Below are 14,632 nucleotides of genomic sequence, written 5' to 3'. Positions count from 1 at the left end.
TTTTCTAATTAAAGTTGTGACCTGTATGTCTTCCGAAAAACTTGACACTTTCTACTTCTTGTCTTTCATTATTTGAAAACTTATTCTGTGAAGCTCTGTGAGAGGTACTGAACTGTATGTACTGATTTTTACCAAAAATTCAATGATAATCCACATGCCTTGAAGCATCTGGTTGTTGTTGTTGTTGTTGTTGTTGTGGTCTTCAGTCCTGAGACTGGTTTGATGCAGCTCTCCATGCTACTCTATCCTGTGCAAGCTTCTTCATCTCCCAGTACCCACTGCAACCTACATCCTTCTGAATCTGCTTAGTGTATTGATCTCTTGGTCTCCCTCTACAATTTTTACCCTCCACGCTGCCCTCCAATGCTAAATTTGTGATTCCTTGATGCCTCAAAACATGTCCTACCAACCGATCCCTTCTTCTAGTCAAGTTGTGCCACAAACTTCTCTTCTCCCCAATCCTATTCAATACCTCCTCATTAGTTACGTGATCTACCCACCTTATCTTCAGCATTCTTCTGTAGCACCACATTTCGAAAGCTCCTATTCTCTTCTTGTGCAAACTATTTATCGTCCATGTTTCACTTCCATACATGGCTACACTCCATACAAATACTTTCAGAAACGACTTCCTGACACTTAAATCTATACTCAATGTTAACAAATTTCTCTTCTTCAGAAACGATTTCCTTGCCATTGCCAGTGTCTACATTTTATATCCTCTCTACTTCAATCATCATCAGTTATTTTGCTCCCTAAATAGCAAAACTCCTTTACTACTTTAAGTGTCTCATTTCCTAATCTAATCCCCTCAGCATCACCCGATTTAATTTGACTACATTCCATTATCCTCGTTTTGCTTTTGTTGATGTTCATCTTATATCCTTCTTTCAAGACACTGTCCATTCCGTTCAACTGCTCTTCCAAGTCCTTTGCTGTCTCTGACAGAATTACAATGTCATCAGCGAACCTCAAAGTTTTTACTTCTTCTCCATGAATTTTAATACCTACTCCAAATTTTTCTTTTGTTTCCTTTACTGCTTGCTCAATATACAGATTGAATAACATCGGGGAGAGGCTACAACCCTGTCTCACTCCTTTCCCAACCACTGCTTCCCTTTCATGCCCCTCGACTCTTATAACTGCCATCTGGTTTCTGTACAAATTGTAAATAGCCTTTCGCTCCCTGTATTTTACCCCTGTCACCTTCAGAATTTGAAAGAGAGTATTCCAGTTAACGTTGTCAAAAGCTTTCTCTAAGTCTACAAATGCTAGAAACGTAGGTTTGCCTTTTCTTAATCTTTCTTCTAAGATAAGTCGTAAGGTTAGTATTGCCTCACATGTTCCAACATTTCTACGGAATCCCAACTGATCTTCCCCGAGGTCCGCTTCTACCAGTTTTTCCATTCGTCTGTAAAGAATTCGCGTTAGTATTTTGCAGCTGTGACTTATTAAACTGATAGTTCGGTAATTTTCACATCTGTCAACACCTGCTTTCTTTGGGATTGGAATTATTATATTCTTCTTGAAGTCTGTGGGTATTTCGCCTGTCTCATACATCTTGCTCACCAGATGGTAGAGTTTTGTCATGACTGGTTATCCCAAGGCCATCAGTAGTTCTAATGGAATGTTGTCTACTTCCGGGGCCTTGTTTCGACTCAGGTCTTACAGTGCTCTGTCAAACTCTTCACGCAGTATCTTATCTCCCATTTCATCTTCATCTACATCCTCTTCCATTTCCATAATATTGTCCTCAAGTACATCGCCCTTGTATAAACCCTCTATATACTCCTTCCACCTTTCTGCCTTCCCTTCTTTGCTTAGAACTGGGTTGCCATCTGAGCTCTTGATATTCATACAAGTGGTTCTCTTCTCTCCAAAGGTCTCTTTAATTTTCCTGTAGGCAGTATCTATCTTACCGCTAGTGAGACAAGCCTCTACTTCCTTACATTTGTCCTCTAGCCATCCCTGCTTAGCCATTTTGCACTTCCTGTCGATCTCATTTTTGAGACGTTTGTATTCCTTTTTGCCTGCTTCATTTACTGCATTTTTATATTTTCTCCTTTGATCAATTAAATTCAATATTTCTTCTGTTACCCAAGGATTTCTATTAGCCCTCGTCTTTTTACCTACTTGATCCTCTGCTGCGTTCACTACTTCATCCCTCAGAGCTACCCATTCTTCTTCTACTGTATTTCTTTCCCCCATTCCTGTCAATTGTTCCCTTATGCTCTCCCTGAAACTCTCTACAACCTCTGGTTCTTTCAGTTTATCCCGGTCCCATCTCCATAAATTCCCACCTTTTTGCAGTTTCTTCAGTTTCAATCTGCAGTTCATAACCAATAGATTGTGGTCAGAATCCACATCTGCCCCTGGAAATGTCTTACAATTTAAAACGAGGTTCCTAAATCTCTGTCTTACCATTATATAATCTATCTGATACCTTTTAGTATCTCCAGGATTCTTCCAGGTATACAACCTTCTTTTATGATTCTTGAACCAAATGTTAGCTATGATTAAGTTATGCTCTGTGCAAAATTCTACAAGGCGGCTTCCTCTTTCATTTCTTCCCCCCAATTCGTATTCACCTACTATGCTTCCTTCTCTCCCTTTTCCTACTGACGAATTCCAGTCACCCATGACTATTAAATTTTTTTTTCTCTCTTCACTACCTGAATAATTTCTTTTATCTTGTCATACATTTCATCAATTTCTTCATCATCTGCAGAGCTAGTTGGCATATAAACTTGTACTACTGTAATAGGCATGGGCTTTGTGTCTATCTTGGCCACAATAATTCGTTCACTATGCTGTTTGTAGTAGCTTACCCGCACTCCTATTTTTTTATTCATTATTAAACCTACTCCTGCATTACCCCTATTTGATTTTGTATTTATAACCCTGTAATCACCTGACCAAAAGTCTTGTTCCTCCTGCCACCGAACTTCACTAATTCCCACTATATCTAACTTTAACCTATCCATTTCCCTTTTTAAATTTTCTAACCTACCTGCCCGATTAAGGGATCTGACATTCCACGCTCCGATCCGTAGAATACCAGTTTTCTTTCTCCTGATAACGACGTCCTCTTGAGTAGTTCCCGCCCGGAGATCCGAATGGGGGACTATTTTACCTCCGGAATATTTTACCCAAGAGGACGCCATCATCATTTAATCATACAGTAAAGCTGCATGTCCTCGGGAAAAATTACGGCTGTAGTTTCCCCTTGCTTTCAGCCGTTCGCAGTACCAGCACAGCAAGGCCGTTTTGGTTAATGTTACAAGGCCAGATCAGTCAATCATCCAGACTGTTGCCCCTGCAACTACTGAAAAGGCTGCTGCCCCTCTTCAGGAACCACATGTTTGTCTGGCCTCTCAACAGATACCCCTGCGTTGTGGTTGCACCTATGGTACGGCCATCTGTATCGCTGAGGCACGCAAGCTTCCCCACCAACGGCAAGCTCCATGGTTCATGGGGGGGGGGGAGCATCTGGTGGTGATCTTGAAAATCTCATTAACTGCCTTCTCAGTTAGGGAACTGCTACTACCTACTTTTTATTTCTGTCTTATATCATTTTCAAAAAAGAACAAAATTTGTGTCTTCTCAAACCACAAGTTGGAGATTGTTTCTGCTCATCAGAAATAGCAGGGAACCCAAAATTGAATCCTATGGCACACCATGTCTGATTGCTTCAAATTATGAGTGCCTATAGTTATGCGACTGACATGGAATTGATACACATTGCTTTCTGTCATTCATGTAACATTTAACAGGATTCTGTTTCTTTTTTGTATACCATTGCAGTACTGCTTTCATTGGAAACAGTTGTTTATGGACATGAGTTAAATAATCTTCTTCATTATGAAAGATCTTAAAATCATTTAGTAATGAAATTGATAGCCATTGTAAATTACAATTAGACAACATGATCACAGTACGAAAAAAATTATCAATAATGCAAACCAGGAAAAGAGAAATTATTTAAATCAGTAAATTCTTTACTTAGAAATAGTAACAATGATTTTACATCTGTTCAAATTTTAATATTATTTCAGTCAACATTTACAACATCTTCTATGTGTAGAAATGATGTCAGGATTAAGCTCCTTACCAAAAGCCAGGTTGGATTAATAGAAGAGATAGACATGATCCAGCGAAAAGCAGCGCGATTCGTCATGGGGACATGTCAGCACGAGAGCGTTACGGAGATGCTGAACAAGCTCCAGTGGCGGACACTTCAAGAAAGGCGTTACGCAATACGGAGAGGTTTATTATCGAAATTACGAGAGAGCACATTCCGGGAAGAGATGGGCAACATATTACTACCGCCCACATATATCTCGCGTAATGATCACAACGAAAAGATCCGAGAAATTAGAGCAAATACGGAGACTTACAAGCAGTCGTTCTTCCCACGCACCATTCGTGAATGGAACAGGGAAGGGGGGATCAGATGGTGGTACAATAAGTACCCTCCGCCACACACCGTAAGGTGGCTCGCGGAGTATAGATGTAGATGTAGATGAAGCACTTTAGCTCAACCATTGTAAAACAAGTGTAAGTCACATTCTCATGACCCCTTCCTTTTTTTCTAAACATGGGCATTTCAAATATGTGTATGTATTGTGTACTAGATGTTCATTTTGTTTTTCTTTGATCCTCAATGCAGTAAAAATTCTTGTGTTACAGCATTTTATTCTTTCAAAGTTTTGGGCCTATGCTTCATCAGACAGTGTTGAACCTGCACTCAGGGAAGCCCTAACAAAACTGTGTTCCTTGTATGGAACATGGAGCTTAGAGAAACACACAACAGTTCTTTATCAAGGTAAGGCACAAGTCACTTTCAGTGAAACGTTTTTCAGTCTCATGTTTAGATAGTAAGAACGGGGTTCTGCCTCTGATGTCCTTACATTGTGAAATCAGAGTCAGTCACACATCATCTGATGACTCAGAGTCTTAGATCCTTTTTCTGAACTTCCATTTGCAAATTGTTCTGTAACTGGAAATGTATGTTCTGTCTCTGATGAAGAGTGATCAATGTATTATACACTTCCTTTTATTTTAGACACAGTCACATAATATGATAACAATCATAACCAGTTTCAGCAATGCAGAATTGATCAAACTTTTATTATCTCATTATGTAAATACATAAATGATTGATTTCACATATAGGAGACTTGCCAATACAACTAATATAATTTGGAATGACAGCAGTATGAGTTAGGGTAAATTGCTGTTCTCCATAAAGAGGAGGCTCTGACAGGCCGACAGCCACACAAAAAAAAAGTTATTTGTCAGATTTAGAAAACCACACAGACATTCACACATTCATTACTCATGTACACATGGCCACCATCATTTTTAGGTGCTGAGATCAGACTGCAGTGAGCAGTAGTCGTGGCTGGTGTCTGTAGTGGCTGTACAAACAGACAGGGGATTGAGAGGCCAAGGGATAGCAAGGATAAGATATACAAAGAAATATAATACTTTCCTTCATAAACACACTATATGTCATCATTTTTTGTATCTTCTGTGTAAATAATGTGTCATTTATTAGTGTTTGCACTAAGAAACTGAAAGCTTATTTGTGATAAAATAAATAATATTTTGCATAATATTAGGAAATTGTTTCCTATTTAATATGGTTATCTATATATTTATGTGATCCTCAGGCCTTTGTTGCATGGATGGAAATGGAACTGAAGTGAACAAATGGTGAATATTAAGTCAGCAGTATGAAACTGAAAAACGATCGACATCTCATATAACTGCCCAGTTGATCTTCACCAAAACTTTGTAAACTGTATGTTCCTTCAGTGCATTGTGATTTTGTATTGCAGCAAACAGGAGCCTGACAATTACTTGTGACAGGTATCTAGGCTATCTCTCTGAACCACAGCTGCAGCTCTTCCACAAGTATCTTTTTTCCCCAACGTGTGGGGGAAAAATCAATGTGCATTTGTGACTGTGGAAGAATTTAAAAATATTTTTTAATACAAGAAATCTACACCATCATCATTTACTGACTCATTTTCCAGGTGTGTTGTACCACTGTTCGTCATCATATATTTTTTGTGCCTGAACAACTTCTCCCTTTGGGCATAGTAAGGTGACCCAAGACTGAATCCCCTATTACAGATGTAATACATACAAATTATAGTTTATACATATTTTACTGTTGTTTTTTAAATAAAAATTTGTAATATTCACAGCAAGTAACGTGACAATACCAGCTAGAAGCTGCTTCAGCCAGTACTTCCATGAATGTGTGAGTCATCTGTGTGTGAACTAATTAAAGCAGTACTGGCATTGCTAGGATGGGACTCATGACTCGGTTCAGTTAAGATGTGAAATCTATTTTTGTGGCAGCAGGTCAAAAGTAGAGGCCGAGTGTAATAATGTGACAAAAGAAATTGTTCAGTTTTTTAATGAAAGCCACTTAAATGTAAGCACCAGTAAAACATGTTTGATGGAGTTTAACAAAAGTAGTTTGAATAATGAAATAAAATTACACATGGGCAACGAATTGTTAAAGAAAGAGTCTAGTGTAAAATTCCTTGGCATAACAATCCAAAGCAACCTGAAATGGGACACACATATTGACTCTCTAGCAACTAAGCTGTCAAAAAATATATTTGCAATCAGTACTATTAGCAAGTTCTGTAGAGACACCATAGTCCTAAAGACTGCATACCACACTCTTTTCTCCTCTCACTTGAACTATGGTATTGAAATTTGGGAGGCAACAACCAAAGCTAATCTAGATAAGCTACTCATTCTTCAAAAAAGGGGTGTGAGAATAATCTGTGGAGCAAAATATAGGGAATCTTGTCGCAACTTGTTTCCAAAAACAGAGGTGTTAACTGTTATAAACACATACATTCTAAAAGCCATATTGCTTGTGAAAAGACTGCACCCAAACACTTATTCAGATTTCCACCAGTACAATACTAGAAATAAAGAAAGATTTTACACTGGCAGCCACAGAACAGCACTTTACGAAAAGGGGCCTCAGTATGCAGGTATAAAATTAGCTAATGCACTGCCTAGAGCAGTCATGGCTCTTCCTACAATTAAACTGAAACATCAGCTTAAGAAATTTTTAGTAAAACACCCTTTTTACACATTAGAAGGGTACCATACTTATATGAAGAACAACAAATGCTTTGTGAAATTATGTGAACAGAAATAAGTAAACACCTTATTGTAATTTTGTTGTAAATTAATGACGTATTCAGAAGAATGTGTCTTGTGTATTGTACAAATAACTTTAATCATTACTGTTTCTTTGTACATGTGCAGTGTACCATTCGATGTTGAATAAAGCTATTATTATTATTATTAAGTTGTAATGAAGTTTAGAAGAAAAGCGCCAAATGTTTTAAGTGTGTTATTGTAGGTGTATACCTACGTGCTCATCTTGATGTCATCATAGTTTTGTGTGAGTGGCTATGCCAGAGTGTACCTTTTGCTCACATGGAAACTCCATTGCTAATTTCACCATTGTAGCTAAAACTTTGACTCCCCTTCAGTCATTTCCCTCCATAAATGCAGTCAAGTTCCAGCTGCCAGAGATGGCAAATCGTGTGTGTGAGGTGTGCTTGCTTGCATGAATGAATGTGTGTTTGTTTCCTTTTCTGAAGAAGGTTTTGGCCAAAAGCTAAATGTGTGTCAGTCTTTTCATAGTGCCTGTCTGCAACTCAATGTGTCATCTTTACAGTCAGTAGGAATCTTATCTTTTACCTTATATTGTTGATATTCCAACCTGGAGTTTCCATTGTTTTAATAGTATGAAATGCACAGATTGCTACTCACCACACATAGGAGGCACTGAATGACAGGCTGACACATTGAAATAAGACTGTTAGATATTATCAGTTGTCAGACTAAGTCCTCTTTCAGATGTAGATAAAACACAACTGTACACACACACACACACATGACTCACACACGTGTGGCCAATGTCGTCTCCAGGAGGTAAGAGCAGACTGTGAATGTGTCCAGCGATCTTGGCTGCAGTTTCTAGTGAGGGTACATGAGAGGCACGGGGCAGTAAAGCGAAGGGATATTACGGTAGGTGTGGGGGTAGTGCCGCTTGTGGAAGTAGATGGCAGGGACTTGGCAGGAACAAGGGAACAAGGATGGCAGGCCAGTATATGCAACATTGGGAGACTGTGCTGGGGTACGGAGAAGAGGAAACTAGAGAAGGGGAAAAGACTATGTGGATGTGCTGATGGGCAGAAGGCATGTATGGGAATGGAGTGGGGGGTAGAGATACATGGAGGACAGGAAATAGCTAAGGTTGAGGCCAGAAGGGTTACGGGAATGAAGGATATCTTGTGGGGAGAATTCCCACCAGCTTCATTCAGAAAATTTGATGTCAGTAGAAGGATACAGACAGCACAGGCTGTAAGGCAGTCCAAGTCGAACACACCATGTTGGGTAGCATGCTCTGGAACTGGGTGGTCAACTGGGTGGTCGAGCTGTCTCTTGGCCACAGTTTGGTGGTGGTTGCTCATGTGGACAGACAGCTTGTTTGTTGTCATATGCTTGTAAAGTGTCCCACAGTGGTTGGAGCATACCCATGTAGAATGCTGGAGTTTGTAGATCCACCTGGTTGTGTTAACTGTTGACTCTACCTTTTGCTGAGGAAGGAGATGCTTGTGCCAGAATTGGAGTAGGTGATACTGGGAGGATGTACTGGACAGCTCATGCACCTCAGTCTGTTGGGCAGATATGAGCCACGGGGCAAGAGATTGCGAGCAGTGGTGGAATAGGGACAGACAAGGATATTACATAGGCTGGGTGGACAGTGGAATACCACTGTAGTACCTGTCTTCAGCATACCTCTAACCCCTTCCCCACTCCCAGTCCAGCCCCACACATTCTCTCTGTCCCACTAGCACACCTGCACTGTCCTTTCCCTTTCTATGCTTCTCCCTCCCCCCCCCCCCCTCCCCTGCCTGCTACTAGCAGCACTACATCCCAATGCTGCTGCACCTAGCAGCCCATCATCCTGTCTCCCACCATGCATCAACACTTCCCATAGGCAACAATACATCATCTTCCCCGAACCCCTACCCTTCTGTTCCTTCCCTCTTCATGCTGAACCCTCCACTACTCACTGCAGCTGAGGTTGCTGCTCATGCCAGACTTTGTTTGAAGTTGAGACTTAGCACCTGGAGATGACAGTGGTCGTGTGTGTGTGTGTGTGTGTGTGTGTGTGTGTGTGTGTGTTTTGCCTACATGTGATGAAGAACTTAATTTGTTAGCTGATAATATCTAGATGCTTCCTCTATGTGGTGAACAGCAATCACCTAGTTCATATTGTTGTCATGCTGTCCAAGATTTTCCATGATATGATTTTGCAAAGCTGTGTTATTCAAACTATAAAGTCTCATTTCCTTATACCTCAACATCACCTGATTTAATTTAGCTACATTATATTATGCCTATTTTTATGTTCATAGTATAATGTCTTTTTCAAGATCCTATGCATTCTATTCATCTGCTCCTCCATATCCTTTGCTGCCTCTGATATAATTACAATGCCAATGGCAAAAGACAAAGTTTTTATTTCTTCTCCCTGAACTTCGATTCTCATGATGAATTTATCTTCAGTTTCCTTGACTGAGTGCTCAATGCACATAACATTGAGATCGTGTACAATGCTGGCTCACGCAGTTCACATTTAAAGCTTCCCTCTGCTGTCCTTATACTCATAACCACAGTCTGGTTTCTGCACAAGATGTAAATTACCTTTTGCTCCAAGCATTTTATCCTGGCTACCTTCAGAGTGTAAAGAATGTATTCCAGTCAGCATTATTAAAATGCTCTAAATGTAGGTTTGCCTTTCTTTAACCTACATTCTAAGGTAATCATCATTTATTTCCTTGCTTGTTTCTACATTTATCTAGAATCCAAACTGATGATCTCCCACAGGCTGGTTTCTGCCAGTTGTTCCAGTATTCTGTAAATAATTTATGCCATTGTTTTCAACCATGACTTATTAAACCAATAGTTCAATAATATTCTGTTAGACCTGTGCACTTTCGAATTGGTATTATTACATTCTTCTTTGAGTCTGAGGGAATGTAATCTAGTACAGATGCTTTGTTTCGACTTGGTATTTCAGTGATCTGCCAAATGCCTCTCACTGTATCATATCTCCCATTTCCTTTTCATCTCCTTCATGTCCCCTGTCCATAATATTGTCTTTAAGTTTGTTTATCTTGCAAAGTTCATTTATATGTTCCTTTTCGCTTTCAGCCTTCCCTTTTTTTCATAGTATGTGCTTGTATTCTGACCTCTTAATATTTGTATAGGCCTCTTTAATTTTCCTGTAGATGGCATCTATCTTTCCCCTAACCATGTGTTCTTTTAGAGCTCTCCTTTCTCCGTAGCCTTTACTGTTTTGTGTTTTCGGTCAGTCTCATTTTTCCACATGTATGTGTTCCCATACATCAGCTTCCTGTGCTGCGTTTTTATATTTTCTCCTTTTATCAGATAAATTGTATATCTCATGTGTTATCCAAGAATACCTGCTGGGCCTTGTTTTTCTTTGCCTATTTGATCCTCTTTTGACCTCATTATTTCATCTCTCAAAGCTTATCATTTGTCTTTTGTTGTTTTCCTTTTCCCTATTTCAGTCCATCATTGTTTACAGTTCTCATTGAAACTGTCAGCAACCTCTAGTTCTTTCCATGTATCCAGATCTCATCTCCTTAATTTTTTACTTTTCTGCAATTTCTTCAGTTTGAATCTGCAATGCACAACCAATTAATCATGGTCAGACTCCACATCTGTGCTTGGAAAAGTTTTACAGTGGAAAATCTGCTTATTTGACATCTTTCATGCTATTACATAATCTGTTTGACACATCCCAGTGTCTGCTGGTCTCTTCCACATTTATAATTTTCTTTCGTGATTATTAAACTAAATATTAGCAAGGATTAAACTGAGACAAATTCGACCATGTTGCTTCCCTTTTCATTTTTTTCTCCCTAGTCCATGTTCTGTTATTATTATTATTATTATTATTATTATTATTATTATGTTTTCCACCATCAAATCCTAGTCCCGCACTACAATTAAGTTTTTGTCTCTCTTGACTACCTGAATTATTTTTTCATCCTACCATATATTTTTTCAATCTTTTCATCTTCTGTGGATCAAGTAAGCACATAAACTTGTATTTCTGTGATTTGTATGTATCTTGGCTATGATAATATGTTGTTGAGTGTTAATTTACTAACATTCTTATTTTCTTATTCATTATCAGGCCTATTCTGGTGCTATCCCTACTTGAATTTTTGTTGATAACCTGACCAAAAATTCTGTTCCTCCTGCTATCAGCTTTCAGTAATTCCCATTATACTTTACTTAAGCCCCTGCATTTCTTTTTTCCAGTTCTGTAACCTACCTACAGAACATCAGTTTCAAATATCCTGATAACATCCTCCTGAGTAGTCCCCCCTGGAGGTCCTTATGGGGGGACTATTTTACATTTTACCTTCGAAATATATTTCTCAGGAAGATGCCATTATCATAAAGCCACACAGTGGAGCTGCATATCTATGAGAAACATAGTGGCTAATATTACAAGGCCAGATCAGTCAATCACCCACACTTTTGCCCCTGCAACTAACAAAAAGGCCGCTGCCCCTTTTTCATGTACCATATGTTAGTCTGGCCTCCCCACAGAAACTCTTCTTATGTGGTTGAACCGATGGTACAGCTATTGTATTGTTCAGAAATGCAACTCACCCCATCATTGCAAGTACTATGGTTTGGGGGTCGGGTTTAACATGGTACTTCATGAAATTTGTCACATTTGATGTAAGGAAGGAAGTAGCATACAGCTTGTCATTAAGACCATTACAGTACAGCGACATGATGGTTTTTAAATTATATGACCATTAATTTTCATGCACCAGGTAGGAGACTTCAAAATATTATTGAAACCCAACAATGAATTCCAATTAGCAAGCAGTTACAAACGTAACAGCACTAATGGCCAACTGGAAAAGAATAAGCTAGACCTGATTTTGAATACAGTGTGGTTTGCTAATGAAAGTAAGTGGATATATATTGTTGTTAGGCTTCCACTAGAGGCTACCTTATATATAATCTGTGAAGGACACCAAATAACTGCAAAATACAGAGGGATGGTAAGACAGTTGGCATCACAGTCAAGAATTTTGACAGAGATTGAAAAACTCATCAAGTGGTGAAAACAGCCTATTGGGTAGACATAGAATCCTCATGAGACTCTGATGCCACCAGAATTTCCACAGTGACCACAGCAGTACGGAAGAATTGATAAATGCAAGTTTTACAGCAAACTGTATTTGATAGTAGCTGACCAACTATTATCACTGTCAAGAATTTGTGCTGTTGATCTCTCTGTATAGAAGGTTGAAGTTATCAGACACACAAAATGTATATTATCTTTATATATGAGGTTGATGTATTAAACATATAAGAACTGGTAAGAACTGATATTCTAACAAAGAATTTTAATTCAACCTGCTACTGCAGAATAATACTGCAGCAATAAAATACAAGCAAAAGAATGACACCAATATAAAACTTTATTTTTGAAGGAAATGTGCCATTAACAACAAAAAAAAAAAACACAGTCCACAAACAAGCATTTTCTGACAGCAAAATGAGTGAAAGGCTTTAGGACAAAGATTATGCAATACTTCATAACAACAAACTGCTTTTGATGAGCATGTCATCATTACCCTTTACATTTCTAAAAGGAGTGGGAAAGTGTTTTGAATGGTGGTTTGACAAGTGTTACTTTCAAAGAAAATTTACTTTTATGCGAGATGAATTGTGTTATGTGCGAGAATGTGCAATGAATTTCTTAAATCACGGAGTGTTTTACTCTCACTCAAAAGTTAACACTTTGAGGACCAGGTACTTAGACAAATTTCAGACCCAGGAGACCAGCCATTTATGTCATAATTTAAAATTTTACTGGTACTATTGTGTTTGATATGTCTTAAAGGGTAACACACACTAAAAAAGACTGAGCTTTGAGGTTAGTGTTTCATATTTTATTTTAGTTCTTTTGTAGAATACAAATTATACAATAACAATGGCAAAAAGTATAATTATACTTAAAAAAAGAGTGTGAGGTGAGTTCTTCAGCAATTTCACATGTAATTGGACTTTGTTTGGAAAAGTTGAAGTGCTCTACAGAACATGTATTCAGACAGGCAACCCCCCTTGAGCAATTTACATGTAATTAGAGTTTGTTTGGAAAAGTCGAAGTGCTCTACGGAACATGTAAGCAGTCCACATTTTGCTGCACATCAGAGAGCTGTCCAAATGCGTTGTTTTTTGCTGGGTTTCATTTACTAAAGTACTGAGAAGTTCTCCATCAGTGTATAAAACCTTTACCATTCAGGAATTGATAAGTTATACAGCTCCAAGAGAAAGTATATTGTTACTTAACATCGAAAAAATATACTTACACCCAGGGTAGAGTGTATTATATTAGGAAAAAAACTGGGATTTTTTTTCCTTTCTTGTCTGTGTGTACACCCTGATAAACCATTCCTATATCACTCAATACCATTATGAAACAATGGAAAGTTCAGTTTGAAACATCAACCATATCATGAAAAGGATAGAGTGTCACTCACCCTACAGATGACATTTTGAGTTGCAGATAGGCATGATGAAGAGACTGTTACACGTAAGCTTTTGTCCAAAGCCTTCTACAGGAAAAATGCACACACACTCATGCAACTTCACACATACATGACCACTATCTCTAGCTACTCTGGAGGGTGATGTGAGGATTGGGGATGTGTGACAATAAGGCATGGGAAATCTGTTTGTGGCCTAGGTCTGGGGGGCATACTGCCTGACTGTGGAGCCCTTTGTGTACTGGGCATGGGAGTTCTTGTCACTGCAGACATGCTGTCCCCAGGTAGCCAGGATGCATAGGAGGGATTTTTTGGTGTGGAAAAGATGGCAGCTGTCGAAATGCAGGTAGTGGGTGGGTTTAATGTGGACAGAGGTGTCCATCTACATCAGAAAGGAGGAGGTCAACATCCACAAAATGGCACACTAGATTGAGGAAGACCAGGTGAAGCAGATGAGAGAGAAGGTGCTGAGCTTGTTAAGGAATGAGGATAGGGTATCTTGGCCTTGAGACCAGATCATAGAGATATGGTCAGTGAATCTGAACCAGACTGGGGTTTGGGAGACTGGGAAGGTCTCCTCTAGATGGCATATAAATGGGTCAGCATAGTAGGATGCTTTGTGGGTGTCCATGGCTGTGCCACAAATTTGTCTGTATATTTTCCCTTCCTTCAGAGAAGAAGAAGCTGTGTGTTAGGATAAAGTTAGTAAGCTGTATGAAGAATGAGGTTGTGGGTTTGGAGTCTGAAGGATGTTGGGAGAGAGAGTACTCAGCAGCAACAAGATCATGGGCATGAGCCATATTAGTGTATAGTGAAATGGCATCAACAGTGATAATCAGGGATCTGTGAGGTAAAGGGGTGGGGATGGTGGAGAGTTGATGAAGAAAGTGGTTGGTATCTTTGGCACAGGAGGCTAGATTTTTGGCAATCTGTTGGAGGTTTTGCTCAATGAGGGCTGAAATTCT

At 39.1% G+C, this 14,632-nt stretch overlaps 1 protein-coding gene across 1 annotated transcript in view; it reads left to right on the top strand.

The window, feature by feature from the left end:
* The window catches only part of LOC126259366 (peroxisomal acyl-coenzyme A oxidase 3-like), a 290,296-nt gene that overhangs the window by 271,336 nt on the left and 4,328 nt on the right, over positions 1–14,632 (top strand). Inside the window, exon 12 of the mRNA XM_049956106.1 lies at positions 4,690–4,825. Coding sequence (XP_049812063.1) covers positions 4,690–4,825 — 136 coding nt within the window. The remainder of the gene's footprint in view (positions 1–4,689; positions 4,826–14,632) is intronic.

Source organism: Schistocerca nitens, chromosome 5, assembly GCF_023898315.1.
Source record: "Schistocerca nitens isolate TAMUIC-IGC-003100 chromosome 5, iqSchNite1.1, whole genome shotgun sequence".
In the NCBI taxonomy this organism is placed as follows: Eukaryota; Metazoa; Arthropoda; class Insecta; order Orthoptera; family Acrididae; genus Schistocerca; species Schistocerca nitens.
This window is presented reverse-complemented; position numbering and strand designations above follow the sequence as displayed.